At 36.6% G+C, this 13,817-nt stretch overlaps 1 protein-coding gene across 1 annotated transcript in view; it reads right to left on the minus strand.

Annotated features, from left to right (window-relative positions):
- Positions 1 to 1,767: 1,767 nt before the first annotated feature.
- Positions 1,768 to 13,817, minus strand: part of KIF20B (kinesin family member 20B) — a 41,475-nt gene continuing 29,425 nt past the window's right edge. The window contains exons 26-33 of the mRNA XM_075717586.1: positions 11,890 to 12,060; positions 11,140 to 11,295; positions 9,946 to 10,068; positions 8,230 to 8,433; positions 5,879 to 5,956; positions 4,953 to 5,100; positions 3,221 to 3,363; positions 1,768 to 1,896 (exon numbers count right to left, since the gene is read on the minus strand). Of these exons, the coding sequence (XP_075573701.1) occupies positions 1,819 to 1,896; positions 3,221 to 3,363; positions 4,953 to 5,100; positions 5,879 to 5,956; positions 8,230 to 8,433; positions 9,946 to 10,068; positions 11,140 to 11,295; positions 11,890 to 12,060 (1,101 nt within the window). The 3' untranslated portion in view covers positions 1,768 to 1,818. The remainder of the gene's footprint in view (positions 1,897 to 3,220; positions 3,364 to 4,952; positions 5,101 to 5,878; positions 5,957 to 8,229; positions 8,434 to 9,945; positions 10,069 to 11,139; positions 11,296 to 11,889; positions 12,061 to 13,817) is intronic.

Raw genomic sequence — 13,817 nt, forward strand, 5'->3', positions numbered from 1 at the left:
CAAGATAAGGAGGAGTATAGGGGTACAACTCTGTCTTACAGTTGGGAAACCAGAGAAGTAACTTAGCATGAGAATCTGATCTTACAAGTCAGGACCTACAGAACTGAACTATGCATTATCCTTATGAAGAGACATTTAATGCTCAGACAATCTACTGGAGAACAGCAGAGAAAACCATATAGGAGTTTGTTGCCACTAAACTGACTCACAGCGTTGTTATCCACATTTAAGCTATAGTCATGTAACAATTCAAGGAAAACTACTTCTCCTAAGAAGTGACTAATGACTATCTTCATATTGATTTGCATTTTTAGCTTTAATAACAAATATGATACCTTTAAACTGCAACAGGCATTTAAAGTCACTTTTTTCTTTCAAGAAAAAAGACAATTTTAATCTCATGTTTGTGTCAGTGAGTCTGATATTTTTTTTCTTCTATCTAACAAAAGACAATACAGAGCAGCAGTCTGAGAAAACAAACATACACTTATAACTGTTACATCATGGAATAATTTCTGAAGGACAGTAAGGTTGCAGCTGTACTATCAAAAATGAGTAGCACTTATCTGGCTGTATAAGCAAACTATCATTGCCTCTACAGACCAACTGGTTGTTGCTGATGAACCAGTATGGTGTGGAGGAAGGGGAAAAAAAAAAATCTCAAACTGGATGTTGACAGAGAACTTCTGAAAAATTTTTGTGGTCAGGCCAAAACTAAACCTCAAAAGGCAATCTTGTAAACAAGATACTCTTCCTATGGTGCTAAACACTACGTATGTGCAAAACAGATTGATAAAGAAATCTTTGAACAAAAAGGTATCATAGAATTGTAGATACAATGGGTGAAACAGACCATAATGAAGTAATAATCAAAATAATCCAATAGTCCAAGTAAAAACAATATATGGTTGGCACTAATTCAAGAAAATAAAAATAAGAAAGCTGCATAAAGCAAGAAGTTAGAGTAAATGATCACTTGCTGGGATTGTCTTGCTTCATCCATGTCAAGAACAGGTCATTGTCAAAGTAATTTCAGCTCTGAAAGACGACCAGTGTTGTTGTTCAAACAATGCAAAATCCTATGAAACACAGTCACTGCCTGTGACTTAGGTAAACGCTACATCGATGAGTAAACACTTAAACCACTTTTGGTTTCAGTCACTGATAAGCTGAAACCTTACTACATAAAATGTAGCTGTTCTAGTTGAGCAAGCTGGATGCTTAGAATAAAATGTCAAATGTCTATCCGAGAGTGGGTCACTTCTAATAGCAGATTTTAATTATTTATGGATATTATAATCCCCAAAGAAAGAATATTATGCTTATAAATTACTTCATTTAGAAGAGTAAATAGAATACAGTTAAAATCACACAAGTGATGAAAATCATCTTATTTCTCCACATAGTGCTAATTCCTTAATTTTGCCCCTTCACAGAATTTTTAAACATCTTTTTAAAGAACTTAAGGACATACAAGTTTTGATATGTACTCTTTTTTTCCACTCCAGTTATGGTAGGTATACTGGCCACCTGAAAAAAGCAACTTAAACCATTCCACACAGGCATAGCTCCTACTGCACAATGGGTAAATTACGAACACTTCCACAGACGCAATTAAAAACCAAAAAATTCAGACACAAGCTTTCTTGAACAGTATTTCAGCTTTAATGGAGTCAGAACTGGAAGCCATCAGAACAATTCTATACATCTATATACAGATTTCGGAGCGCCACTAATCTATTACTTCCTATATACAACCAGCTGAAATTATACAAAGGAAACATGCCCGAACTAGGAAACAAACATGCTTTTGCAAGATTATTTAGCTGTTCTTGATCGTAGACGTCGCTTGATGATTAGATGATCACTTTCCTTCTCTTTTTGTTCTATAAAGATCTGAAAAAAACCAATTATTTCAAGAGTTACTCAGCATTTCTTCAGAGACCAATGACATGCACTTTTAGATCCGTGTAACCAACAATATGTTTTTTCCCAGAAGCTGTTTTCAGAATGAAATTTGCCTATTGTCTTTTAGTCAGAGGTCTCTCCGGGATAGAGACCATTTTAGTGCATCACAATAAGCAACAAATACTGGGAACATACAAAATTATGTTTTTGTTAAACAAATACTGAAACCCACAGAAAAATGTGATCTGAAAGCAGGTCTTGCTTAAAATCTCTAATACTCATTTTGTGAAACAGAAAGTGTTCAGAAAACATATTTTTAGCTTAAATTCCTTTAGCTTTCTCCAATTTTCCTGGGATTCAGTCTTTCACTTTTCCTTTCACTTCCAAGCTTCTTAGCTTCTTTTGCTCTGCATTTCTGTCATTTTCTTCATCCTCCTATGGACAGCATTTTGGTTTCTGCCACATCTGTTCGTACAATTTACAGAAAATTCAACAGGATATCTCAGTATGGGCAAACGCTCACCATAGTGAAGGGAAGAAAGGATTGAACATAATGAAGAGATGTACTTCCAACTGAGCAAGAGTACACTCAGCACTATAGTTACTGTTCAAAGTCATAAAGTTGGATTTCAAAAACAATACATCAAGCCCTGGCCTATAAGACCCTTTATAGGCTGGCTTAGACAGGGCAACACAATTTGAGCACACCCAGAAGGCTATCTAACTGTGCTTTGGAAAAGCATGGATGTATCCACATCCTAAAGTAACCCAAATATCAGCTGGGCATAAATGGAATCGGAAATTACCTTAGGTGCTCACTTGCCCTGCAAAGTTAATCATACATGCAGACCCTTATCTTTCATATTTCAATCATGCTATTCCAAATCTATGGATCCCTTAATGGTCTCTATTTCTATTCTCCCTTTATGCTACACTTAAATGAACACCAACTACTGGAAAAAAAATTACGACTCAATTGCTGTAGTAGAGGAAAAAGGAATCCTCCACATACCACAGCTAAGATATCTATGAATCCAAATTTAAAGATATCTCCATGATTGCTGTATCACCTATACAGTAAGTCAGCAGTCAAACACAGAGAAGATAGGTGAGAAAACGGAGAAAATTAAGTAAAGCAGCAGGAAGACCAAAAGGAATGGTTAGGTAGAATCAAGAAATAAGTCAGTACTTTCAAATCGCTTCTGCAACTTGATCAGACGTTCAGGTTTGTTCCACCCCCTAATAGTTTACTTGAAGCCAAGATTACAGAAATACATTACAGTGGACGGAACAGTAACCTGTAGTCACTTACAGAAGAAGCAGGGATATCCAGAGGGCAAGAAATGTCAGTTGAATACAGCTTTCTCTTAGCTCGTTTTGGCTTGAGCTCATTTTCTTTGATACTTTCTGGTTCTGCAGACTTGGGAGAGCTTATTGTCGCAATCAGCTGCTTTGCTGGAAGAAAAATTTTACCGTAAATCAATGTCTTGCTGGTTTTGTGAGCCTCAAAATTAATGAATAAAGCAAGCTTTATTAAAAACAGTTTAAAAATGAAACAGATGTAGCCCGACATTTAAGTATAAAAATTCAGAAGTGGTATTTGACTACCACTTTTCTATAGCTGGAAGCAGTTTTCTATAGCTTCAGATGCAAAAACTTAAAGGACACATTTAAATAGCACATTAAAAATCAATTAGGATTCAGATTTCACTAGAAGTTTAACACTTCAACAGGAGTTGAACAACAGGCTTCACTTTGTGCTGCCAAAAGTACAGCATAGAGTCAATTTTCTCTATACACTTGTATAGCTTTATCAAACTAGTACTAGATCTATAAAAAGATGAGCACATGCATATTATGAGCTCGAAAGAAAGAAGAAATCCTGAACAATACTAAGTTATAAAAAAGAGGAAAAAAATACAGGACATGTAATAAAGGTTACAAACTAGAACTCATTTGCTCAAATTAAGTATTTTCAGGGTGAAGTTTTGAGTAGTCTGAATTTGGATTCCATTGATAATGATGTGTTGTCCCCATGGAACCAATCTGACAAACCTGGAAAATTTTAAACATTCCACTGTCCTCATCTATATTGTCTTACAGCAGATAAGTAAGATGTACTCTGTAGCACGTTAAGTTTTCAAGTTGGTACAGAGATCTTAATTTTAACTGTCCACAACTGAATAATGACGGACCTTGTTTTAACCAACCAAATCATAGCATCTTTTAGAATTTAATGCTGGTGATTCTTTGTGCTGTCTGCTAATTTTAATCTTTATTTTTAAAAACACAGTAACTCAGAGATCATGCCTTACTGGAGGAAAGAATGAAAATATATTCTTCAGTGGAAAGTCCTAGCAGTTAATCTTCCCAAGGCTAAGCTTAAACTTAATAAAATCCACTAATTGCTTCATAGTCAGTTTATTGAAGTCTTCCAAATATTTTCATGAGACATTGGCTTTTAGATTCTGTAGAACTAATCTTCCCATCCCACATACGTACATCAAAAATCATTAATACAGTTTCCACAGAAACAAAGCAGGGGAGGCGGGGGAGGGAGAAGAGGGATTGCTTATAGAACAAGGTAAGATTTGGAGTTTGGATTCAGCTCTTTTTTTTGGGGGGGTGGGGGGGGTGGGGTGGTTTTTTTTGAGCAGTAGGGCAAGTTTCTGAAGTTGCTTTTAACTGTTTTACTGTAAGCAAGAACTCAGACATTTGGACCTTAACAATTATCATTGCTTTTATGATAAATTTATATGCACATATTCCATACCACGTCCCTTCATTCCACCTGGTTTACTTTTCACACTTAACCTAAACTTTAGAACCATGTGGTCCTTGCAATCAAGACAGCCTTTTCTACTCTGCAAGATTCAATATAGCAGGCCTCAGAGTTCAGACCCCATTATTTCATAAATGAAAGAACAACTTAATGCAGCGAACATGTAATTTAACAACATATATATTAATAGATTACAGTAGAAAAAAAGCCATTCTACAATGCCCAGACAATATGGAATAAACCTTATTTATTCTGTACAAACCTCTAGAGTGAATAATATTAGGAGAACTTTGAAAAAAATCTCCAATTTTTTGTAGTGTTCCATCTTTCTTTTTAGCTGACTTTTTACTTGAAGTAGATTCTTGCTTTCTTAAGGGGTATTCTTTTCTAAATGACCGTGTAGTAGATATCTGTGCAGAAATACAAGATCATTTTGGGGGTTGAAAATTGACTTATCTTCAAGTTTAATTCCTGTTTACTTGGCTTCAGTGTTATTTTCAAGCTGACATTTTGAGCTTTGCTACTGACACCTCTGTTCATTACACTAATGATACTACCACAGCAAGCAATGTAGACAATCTCATTTTATACCCAGAAGAAAAAAAAATTGTCAAAGTTTCACACAATACATTTAAGGGCACAAGTAATATAGAAAACAAATTGGTTTTTTTTGTTTTGTGTTTTTTTTTTTTAAAGTAGATTCAAAGTTGTAGAGTATTCCATTAGACAAGCTGTTCTAGTTATAAATAAAACAGGAGGGAACTGATGGGGAAAATAAATCTAGTACCCACCCTCTGAACCTGTCCAGGTTATTACTAAGGCCAAAAATCATCTTTTCATAATTGTCATATAGATGACAGGAAGCTTAGTTTTACTTCAAAAGTATTGCCTGTAATATCACATATGCTAATAGTATGTTCAAACCAGTCTTCATAACTATTCAATATGCAACATGCTTCCCTTTGAATCATTGTACACCGCAGCTAGTACACATTCTCGGCAAATACAGACTTATTTCTCTTTGCTTAGCTTATAGAGTTTAGTAGGAAGACAACATAAGTACTTAAGAATCCTATTCAAGTACGTAGATAAGGATATGATACTGCTGCATAAGAACATTTGCTCCTTTCACAAGTCCACCTTTACAGAAAAGGCCAAACTAACTTCAAAAATAGAACAAAACCAAACCATTTTCTTGTTGTTTGTAGAAGGTGAATCAGACATAGCAGGTTTTGCATTTTTCTTGTTCTCAGTTTTCACAAAATCCTAAGAAAATAAATATGACAAATTTTAACTAGAATTCTTCTGGAAAGGACAGCAACTATTTATATTACAGAAGCAGCCACTGTTTAAGTGCTATGACTAACAGTACAGAGGCATTGGCTAATGCTGAATAGAGGTAACTATTCAAATGCAAATTAATGCTAAACAAACTTGTGGAAGGGAACTAGAAGTTACCTGTATTCAAACCATTCTGACATTTACTATTTTCTTCCCTCCATTATTTCGTATGCTTTTGGCTTTAAGATATTTGACAAGCAAACACAAAAGTTGAGATTAACTCAATAAATCTAAGTGTAAATTCAGATTTATGGTGACAACTATAAAAACAGGTTGGTAGCATAGTACCATTGTTAAGCTGTCATTAAAAGAAGTCTTCTATTTTGTGAAGCGGTACCAAGAGGTTTCAGATAACTGATAGCCATACCAACTGATAACAGTGTCAGAAAAGGGAAAGAGGATTTTTTTGATTTGTTTAATTAAAAGGGAGTCTCTGCAAAATATTTAGTTTTGCTTGTTTATAAAAAAACAAGGGGGTTTTGTTTTCTTTTTCAAAAATTTGAGATGAGCAGTACGTGTTTTTTTTAGCACCACAGGTTTCCCCTCAGTCCTTAGTTTTAGTGCTGACAATGTGCTTTTCAGTTTCAGGAAATTTAAAAAAACAAATTGTGTCTTCAGTAGACTTGTGGCAGTTAAAGTTACTGAATCATTTCATAATCTATTTCTGTTTGGCATATGTAACATGAAAATAATATTTAAGAGTAACGTTCAGGTGAATAAGAGAGCAATAAGATACTTTTAAATTTAGTTCCTTGTTATTGAAAAGTTACTTAGCTAAATGATATCCCATAAGGGTATGAACATGGACTACTACACTACGAAAGGATTTAAATGGATTGGTAAAACAGTCTTCTCTAAAAACTTGGATAACGATGTTAGATGAAATATATTCATCTGCAGGTAAGGTTCAGTACTTTTTCAGCGCCTTCAAAAGGGTGGTTATTTTTACACCTACTTTTCCAGCAGCCTGAGAGAATACTACTCTAAGAAAATTGCTTCAAGACACAAGAAGTTTAAGTCAACTCTATACGTTATTCCAGAATGAAGTGTTGAATTCCAGATGAATTAACTTACACAGCTTTTAACAGTTACATTTGCAATCCAGGTTTAACAAAATTAGTTTATTGAAGTACTGTTGAACACTAATCACTGAAGTGATTATTTCCCTTAACTATTTTACTAGGACATTTAAAAAAAAAATCACTTGGGAATGCTTGAATGAGAAACACTAGAAAAGCATCAGATATTTCACTCTCCAGCAGAGATAAGCTCACTCACTGAAACACATCACTTACCACCTAGCCAAATCATCCACAGGTCATCTCCCTCATACCCACCTGTCACCTTCAAAAGTCATTATAAGCATAGAGATTCATAAACCCCCTAAGTAGGATTACAAGTATGTAAGTACCACCACAATGTGGTCTTAGCGGTTCACAGCCTTTCCAAGTGTCTTAGAGATAGCTGGTGCTAAGGCTCATAAAAATGCAGAGGAAAGGAAGATGCAGTTCAGATAGGAGCAGTGAAGATTTTTACCACCTTGAACTGCTGTGGTGCCTTAGTCTCACATGTAAACACTACAGCACATTAAGTAGGCTGGAGCATATAACCTAGCACAACTGAAGGGAAGGGAGTAAAGAGGAATTAAGGTCTACAGAAAACAAGGAAGTTCAGGTGCTGGTGCAATTAGTTTTGTATAGTCCCTTTAAGTACAAAGAGATCAAAGAAAACACAGGCTGGAGAAATAGTCAGAGGAAGTGGTCTTGAAACTCTGAAAAGCATTGATTAAGCCCAAGGGCTTAGCTTGTAATTGCCTATTAGAAGAGATTATAACTGATACCAATTATTGCCTAAACCAAAAGCAGCAATTCTATAGAACTGGTCTGTAATCCCACAGATCAGAGCTGGACACAGGAGCAAATGGTACCAGCAGGGAGAGTGAAATGCAAAAGGCAAAGAGAAAGTGCAAATCAGGGGCAAGGAGCCAGAGTCTGGATAAATTGAAGTCTACGTTGTTATTCAACACAGCCCAGAGATCCACCACGGGGGGTGAGGAAGGGGGAAGAGGTTTAAATATACCCTAGATACATCCTGAGGATCTCAGTGAGAATCAGAAGATAAAAAGGATTTTAACAAATTATTAGAGTAATACATTGAAAAACTGCACAACATATTTTGTTGGTTGGTCTAGGTCATACCTCATCCATCTCTTCACTCTTCCTTTTCTTTCTTGGCTTGAGCATTTTAACTGTGACTGGTAAGGTGCTGCCCTGGTGCTTCACCTCCATCTTATTGGGTTGCAGAGGTGTGAACTGGATTTCCATCTCTGGTTTTGGGAACCGACTAGTTTTTCCATTTTCTGTGGACACTTCAGAAGAGTCAAGGACAATTTCTGAATGGTCCTGCAAGCATATGGAAATTTTAAGAAAACAAGTTTTAAAATAATTTGAGTTAAAACAACTATAATACATGTCCCTCCCCAGTGGATTGCAAAGCAAGCATACCATTTTCCAGCTGTTAGCTTTCAGAACACTTAATAGAAGTGAAGAAATCTACTTCAACTATAGTAGAGTTTAACTCTTTTTTTTAAAAACTTTTTTGTTATATTTTAAGAAGTTAACATTTCTATCTATGATCACAGAACTTAAAAGTTTTCCTTGCTGAACTCAGCCTGATATTTTGTTTCCAAGTCATTTTCCTCAAGCGCAGAGACAGCTAGTCACAGCTTTCACAGCTAGCAGTAGTGGAATTGACATGATTTTCTTCATCTTAACTCTGCTGCTCCTTAGGAACTAGGCAGTAATAGGAGCTTTTGAGAGAAAAGTATAATCTTTCTCTTGCTTATATTTAGGGAGCTTTCCCTTCCTCTTCGACACTAGAGAAGTTAATTGTGTAAGTAACAAGGTCCTTCTGGCAAGCTACAAGCCAAATTCAACCTATGAGAGACTTCTACAGCAGTGTCTGTTCTCTAGAGGAAGAGCAGGCATTCAGGCAGCACCATTGCCCACAAGGTGAAGACCTTGTCTTGTACCTGCTTACAGCCAAACCGCAAGAACTGCATAGTGAGAGTGGGATGGAAAGCTCAGTTTGCTTGGTGCAAACTTGCTCTTCTTCCCCAGCAGCACTTACCTTCCACCACCAGCCCAACCCTGTTTTTCTTAGTAAAATCAGCAAGAAAGTCAGAGCTGTGGTCTCCCCAGCTCCTGCATCTCTGTGGCAGCAGTTCGGCTGCTGTCTAGCATACAAAAATTAATTCAGCAGCTGTTTGAATGAAACATGGAAGATGGGCTGCTGGGGTTGGGGGCGAGAAATGTCCCATGGCTGCTACTACTGCTGCTAGTAGGGTCTCAAACAGACTAGCTACTGTTGCTTCTTATGCTGGGTCTCAAAAGGAAAGTGATCAAAGCTCATGGAAAACCAAGATGTAGTCACCTTCTTCAACAGGCTCTGCTGTGATTTTGAGTAGGAATACCAGTACCAATGCATTCCCAAGAATGGAGTTGGCTAATAAAAACATTTTTCTTTATAACTGCAGCTTCATGAAAGATTTAGCAATCAGAAAGTTACATAGGAATGGTTAGCGTCATTAGCTAACAAAGCTACACACAGGAATCCTGCAGTAGAAGAAAGCAAATCCAATTTGCCCTGCTATTGCTCATCCATTTAAAAGGGTTTATGTATATTTTGCAGGTGACTTCAGTTGAAGTCAGATATAGTTATTCACATGATTATGTTATACAGCTTTTATTTCTACAAAAAGCCACTAAACCAGGTAATCTGATCACTAAGAAAGGGATTTGCAGAATAAAACTTTAGAATTCTTCAGGCAACAGGACATATTTGCTTCCCTATTCTGCATTTAGCAAAATCCATACAACTGCATAAAATTTTCAAATTTAAAGTTTTATACCAACCTCACTTAATGAAGAGGCACTGCTAGAACACTGAGATAGTGAATAATTCTCTTTAACTTCATCATATCTTCCTGGAATACTTTGTCCAGCTATAGGATTAGTCTTGCTTTGTTTTTCCATAAACTGTAAATATTTAGAATTAGTAAAGATTATGCTAGCCTGTAAACCTCAAAATATTTTGAGTTTTCTAAAGTTACAACATAAAAGCTCAAGCACATACAGCTAATGGACACCTGGGCTGAAAGACAACACAAGTTTAAGTCAGCAACATCTATTCACGATGTGATCATAAGATGTGCCCTGCTGGGTCTCACTGACAGTCCATCCAGTTCAATATTCTGCCTCCAAAAGTGGCAAAGGGAGATGCTATTTAGGGATAATGTGTGATCCTGGCCACCCTGTCATCTGTTCCCCCCATAATATCCCAGCACTCTCAGCTGTTGCATTAGAAGTGTCAGAAGGCACACTTCTGCCTAATCCTTAGAGTATCCATTTATGAATACGTTTATGGATTTCTACTACAAATTTTTCTAACCCCTGCTGACAGTACCTGTTTCTACCACCTCCAGATCACCAGCTACTAGGAAGAAAATTAACTCCATCCCAGCCAAAACCAGGACAACAGGAAAGAGGTAAAGAGATACATTTTGGTGTTGCAGAACTAAACTGAATACGAGGAGAAGTGCATCTTCTAGCAGACAGGAGAAGGACTGTTAGGAAATCCATGTTCAGTCCTGTTCATTATTAACTAGCAATGGAGCCACATAGCATTAATTCAGTTTAACACGAGAACTACCTCATTAAATACTGTTCAAGTAGCACGCAAGGGTTCAGTTAGAATCAGTAGTCTCAATACCATCCTCAATACCATACTAACCAAACTGAGATGACACCACAAATACTGTGTCTTCAAATCTCTAGAACCTGGATTAGTTCACTACTTTTTCCCTCAGGTATTGAAGTTCTATAATGTAGAGAGAGGTTGTATTCTATTAACTAAAGTACTTTTTTTCTGAGAGTGAGCATGAAAGAGGGAGAGAGAAAGAATGAAGAACTTGGAACCAAAGATAAAGTATAAAGAACTACTAACTTTTGAGAGATTCCCAATGTTGCTGAAATATATACTGAGAAAACAACAGAAGTTATTAACAACATATCATCAGTACAAACTTTCTATAAATATAACAAACATACCTCTTTGTTTACAGACGGATCTATTTTATCTTTTCCTTCAGGTAAAGGTACTTCTGCCAAAGACTGAAGACTCTCATGGTTAATGCGTCGTTTCAATTCCTTTATAAAGTAATCTTTTTCAGCCAGCTGTTTTCTTAGTTCTTCTGTATCAGTTTCCTTATCCTAGTAAACATAGCAAAAATTGCCACAAATTGCAGGATTGGCAAGAGAAATTAACATATACATGAGCATAATCACGATTATGGTAGCATCAGTTTTAGAATTGCAGGCTAAAACAGCTAGCTAGCCAACAAAAAGACAATAGTTTCATGTATGAGTGGCAACTATTTAAAGTGAAGAAAAGTCACATAATAGCCTGGGAAGATGCAATGCAAAATTTTTTATTTTACTCTACTTATGTAGAGTTATAAGAAGTCCACCTCCCATTTGTTCACTAAGTCCTTTGTGCTGTGAAAAAGGCAGCAAATTTGACAGCTGTTTCAGATTTCCAGATTTGTAATCAAAGGATGAAGCAGACTTGAGTGTTTATTTGAACTACTAAGTATTTTGAAACTTCAGTTACTGTTACAAAATCAGTTTCAAAAGAAATAAAGCTTTTTTTAAATTAGCTGCAAACAGTTTCAATACGACAAGTATTTAAGAACAAAAAAATAGAGCCAAAATGCAAAAAGCAAGTATAGTGTTTTGTAGAATTAATGGATAACAACAAGAGAGGAACAACAAGGAACAAGACAGAGGACGAACCTTTACTGAATCCTTTAGTGCAGCCTGTTTCAGTTCCGCTATTTCTTTATCTTTTTGTGTAGTGTTAGAAGCTAAAGTCTTGAGTTGTACTTCTAAAGCTTCTACTAATTTATCTCTTTCTTCACGCCACTTTTGAAGATTGCTGTCCTTTTCTACCAGCTGTGCAGCAAGTCTTTCCTAAATGGGGAAAAAATAGTGTATAGAAGTGGTGTTCAATTCTAACTTATCCGAACTGTTCTGATAGTTTGGTTTCACACAGATAGTACTATTTTATGGCCTTAGTAAACTTGAGAGCCTGTGTACATCTTAAAAAGCTCACACAGAACTAGTTTCACTACAAATATGCAAAAGCAAACCATGCTTCAAGCAAACCACACTTCAATTAGAAAATGTGTATCTATATTCACACTCTTGGTGAAGAGAATTTTTGTTAAGAACTACCAGCTCTGTTTGCTTGCATTCTGATTTTATTACTAACAAGTCTCAGGCAAACAAAGTCACAGACCAAGTGAAAGTAGTCCTAAGACCATAACATCCTCCTGTACTGATTGCAGGCCCAGAAAGTCATTGTTAACTACTTCTAGATGCAAATATAGTTTTAGATTGTACAGATTCATATAATTTCACATGCTTAAGAAATTACAACCTTGATGCAGTCGAGCAAACAGGCAGGGTATCTACCTTATTATCAGTCACTCTACTTTGAAAGTGATATAGGAGCAAAACCACTAACAACTGGTTTTGACCAAGTGTTTTTAATCTATACCTGGAAAGAAGCTTTTTTTTTTGTTAACTTCTGCTTGCTTTTTCTCTTCCTTCTAAAGACTCAAAAGCTTTTTTTTTTTTTTTTTTTTTTTTTTAAGAAAAGCCAAGCAACAAATCTTGTTTTTCAAATAATGCTCATAATTGAGCTGGCCCTGCCCAATCAAAACTTTTACATACTGTAGAAGGAGATAAACTCCCCGTAGTGCAAATAAAAAATATTCTGGGAAAGACAGCCTGGGTTACTTCCCCTTTGGGCAAAGGCAAACTCATTCATGGGATTGCTGTTGCTCAAGGACCTGGGTGCACTTGGTGGGTGATGTGAAAGGATGGGAAAGTCCGATGTGTACCTCAAGGAGATTGATTTTGGGTGAAAATAGCCAATGAACTGAATTGTATGACGTTTAATTGCTATATAATACTGTATGTCATCTCTTTTATGGTTGCTATATGCCACATCAATGGTATTAAAGTAAGAAATTGCCCAGCTTAATGAAGAATGAACTTCGATGAAACTGAGCAAAGTGCAGTAGCGTTGGAACCAGAGCTGGCTTCAGCACACAACAATCTAAGACCGCACACCATCTCTCCTGCTTTGAAAGACTGTGATGACAAATGGAACACAAAGTCATGGGCTAAATGAACTCAATGGACATTTTAGAGGGATGGCCCATAGATAAAGGGAATGATATCTGTGTTTAGATATCAAGACAGGGAAAGTGGTGGTGATTAATTAGAATGCATTGGAAAGGGTAGGACCTGTGCATGACATAGATGGTATAGAATAAGGGGTGGATACTGTCCTGGTTTTGGCTGGGATAGAGTTAATTTTCTTCCTAGTAGCGGGCATAGTGCTGTGTTTTTCATTTAGTATGAGAAGAATGTTAATAACACACTGATATTTCAGTTGTTGCTAAGCAGTGCTTACACTGGTCAAGGACTTTTCAGCTTCCCATGCTCTGCCAGGTGCACAAGAAACTGGGAGGGGGCACAGCCAGAATAGTTGATCCAAACTGCCCAAAGGGCTATTCCATACCATATGACGTCATGCTGTGGGGAGTTGGCCGGGGGGCAGCGATCGCCGCTTGGGAACTGGCTGGGCATCGGTTGGCAAGTGGTGAGCAATTACATTGTGCATCACTTGCTTTGTATATTATTATTACTATTATATT

This window comes from Pelecanus crispus, chromosome 10 (genome assembly GCF_030463565.1).
Source record: "Pelecanus crispus isolate bPelCri1 chromosome 10, bPelCri1.pri, whole genome shotgun sequence".
In the NCBI taxonomy this organism is placed as follows: domain Eukaryota; kingdom Metazoa; phylum Chordata; class Aves; order Pelecaniformes; family Pelecanidae; genus Pelecanus; species Pelecanus crispus.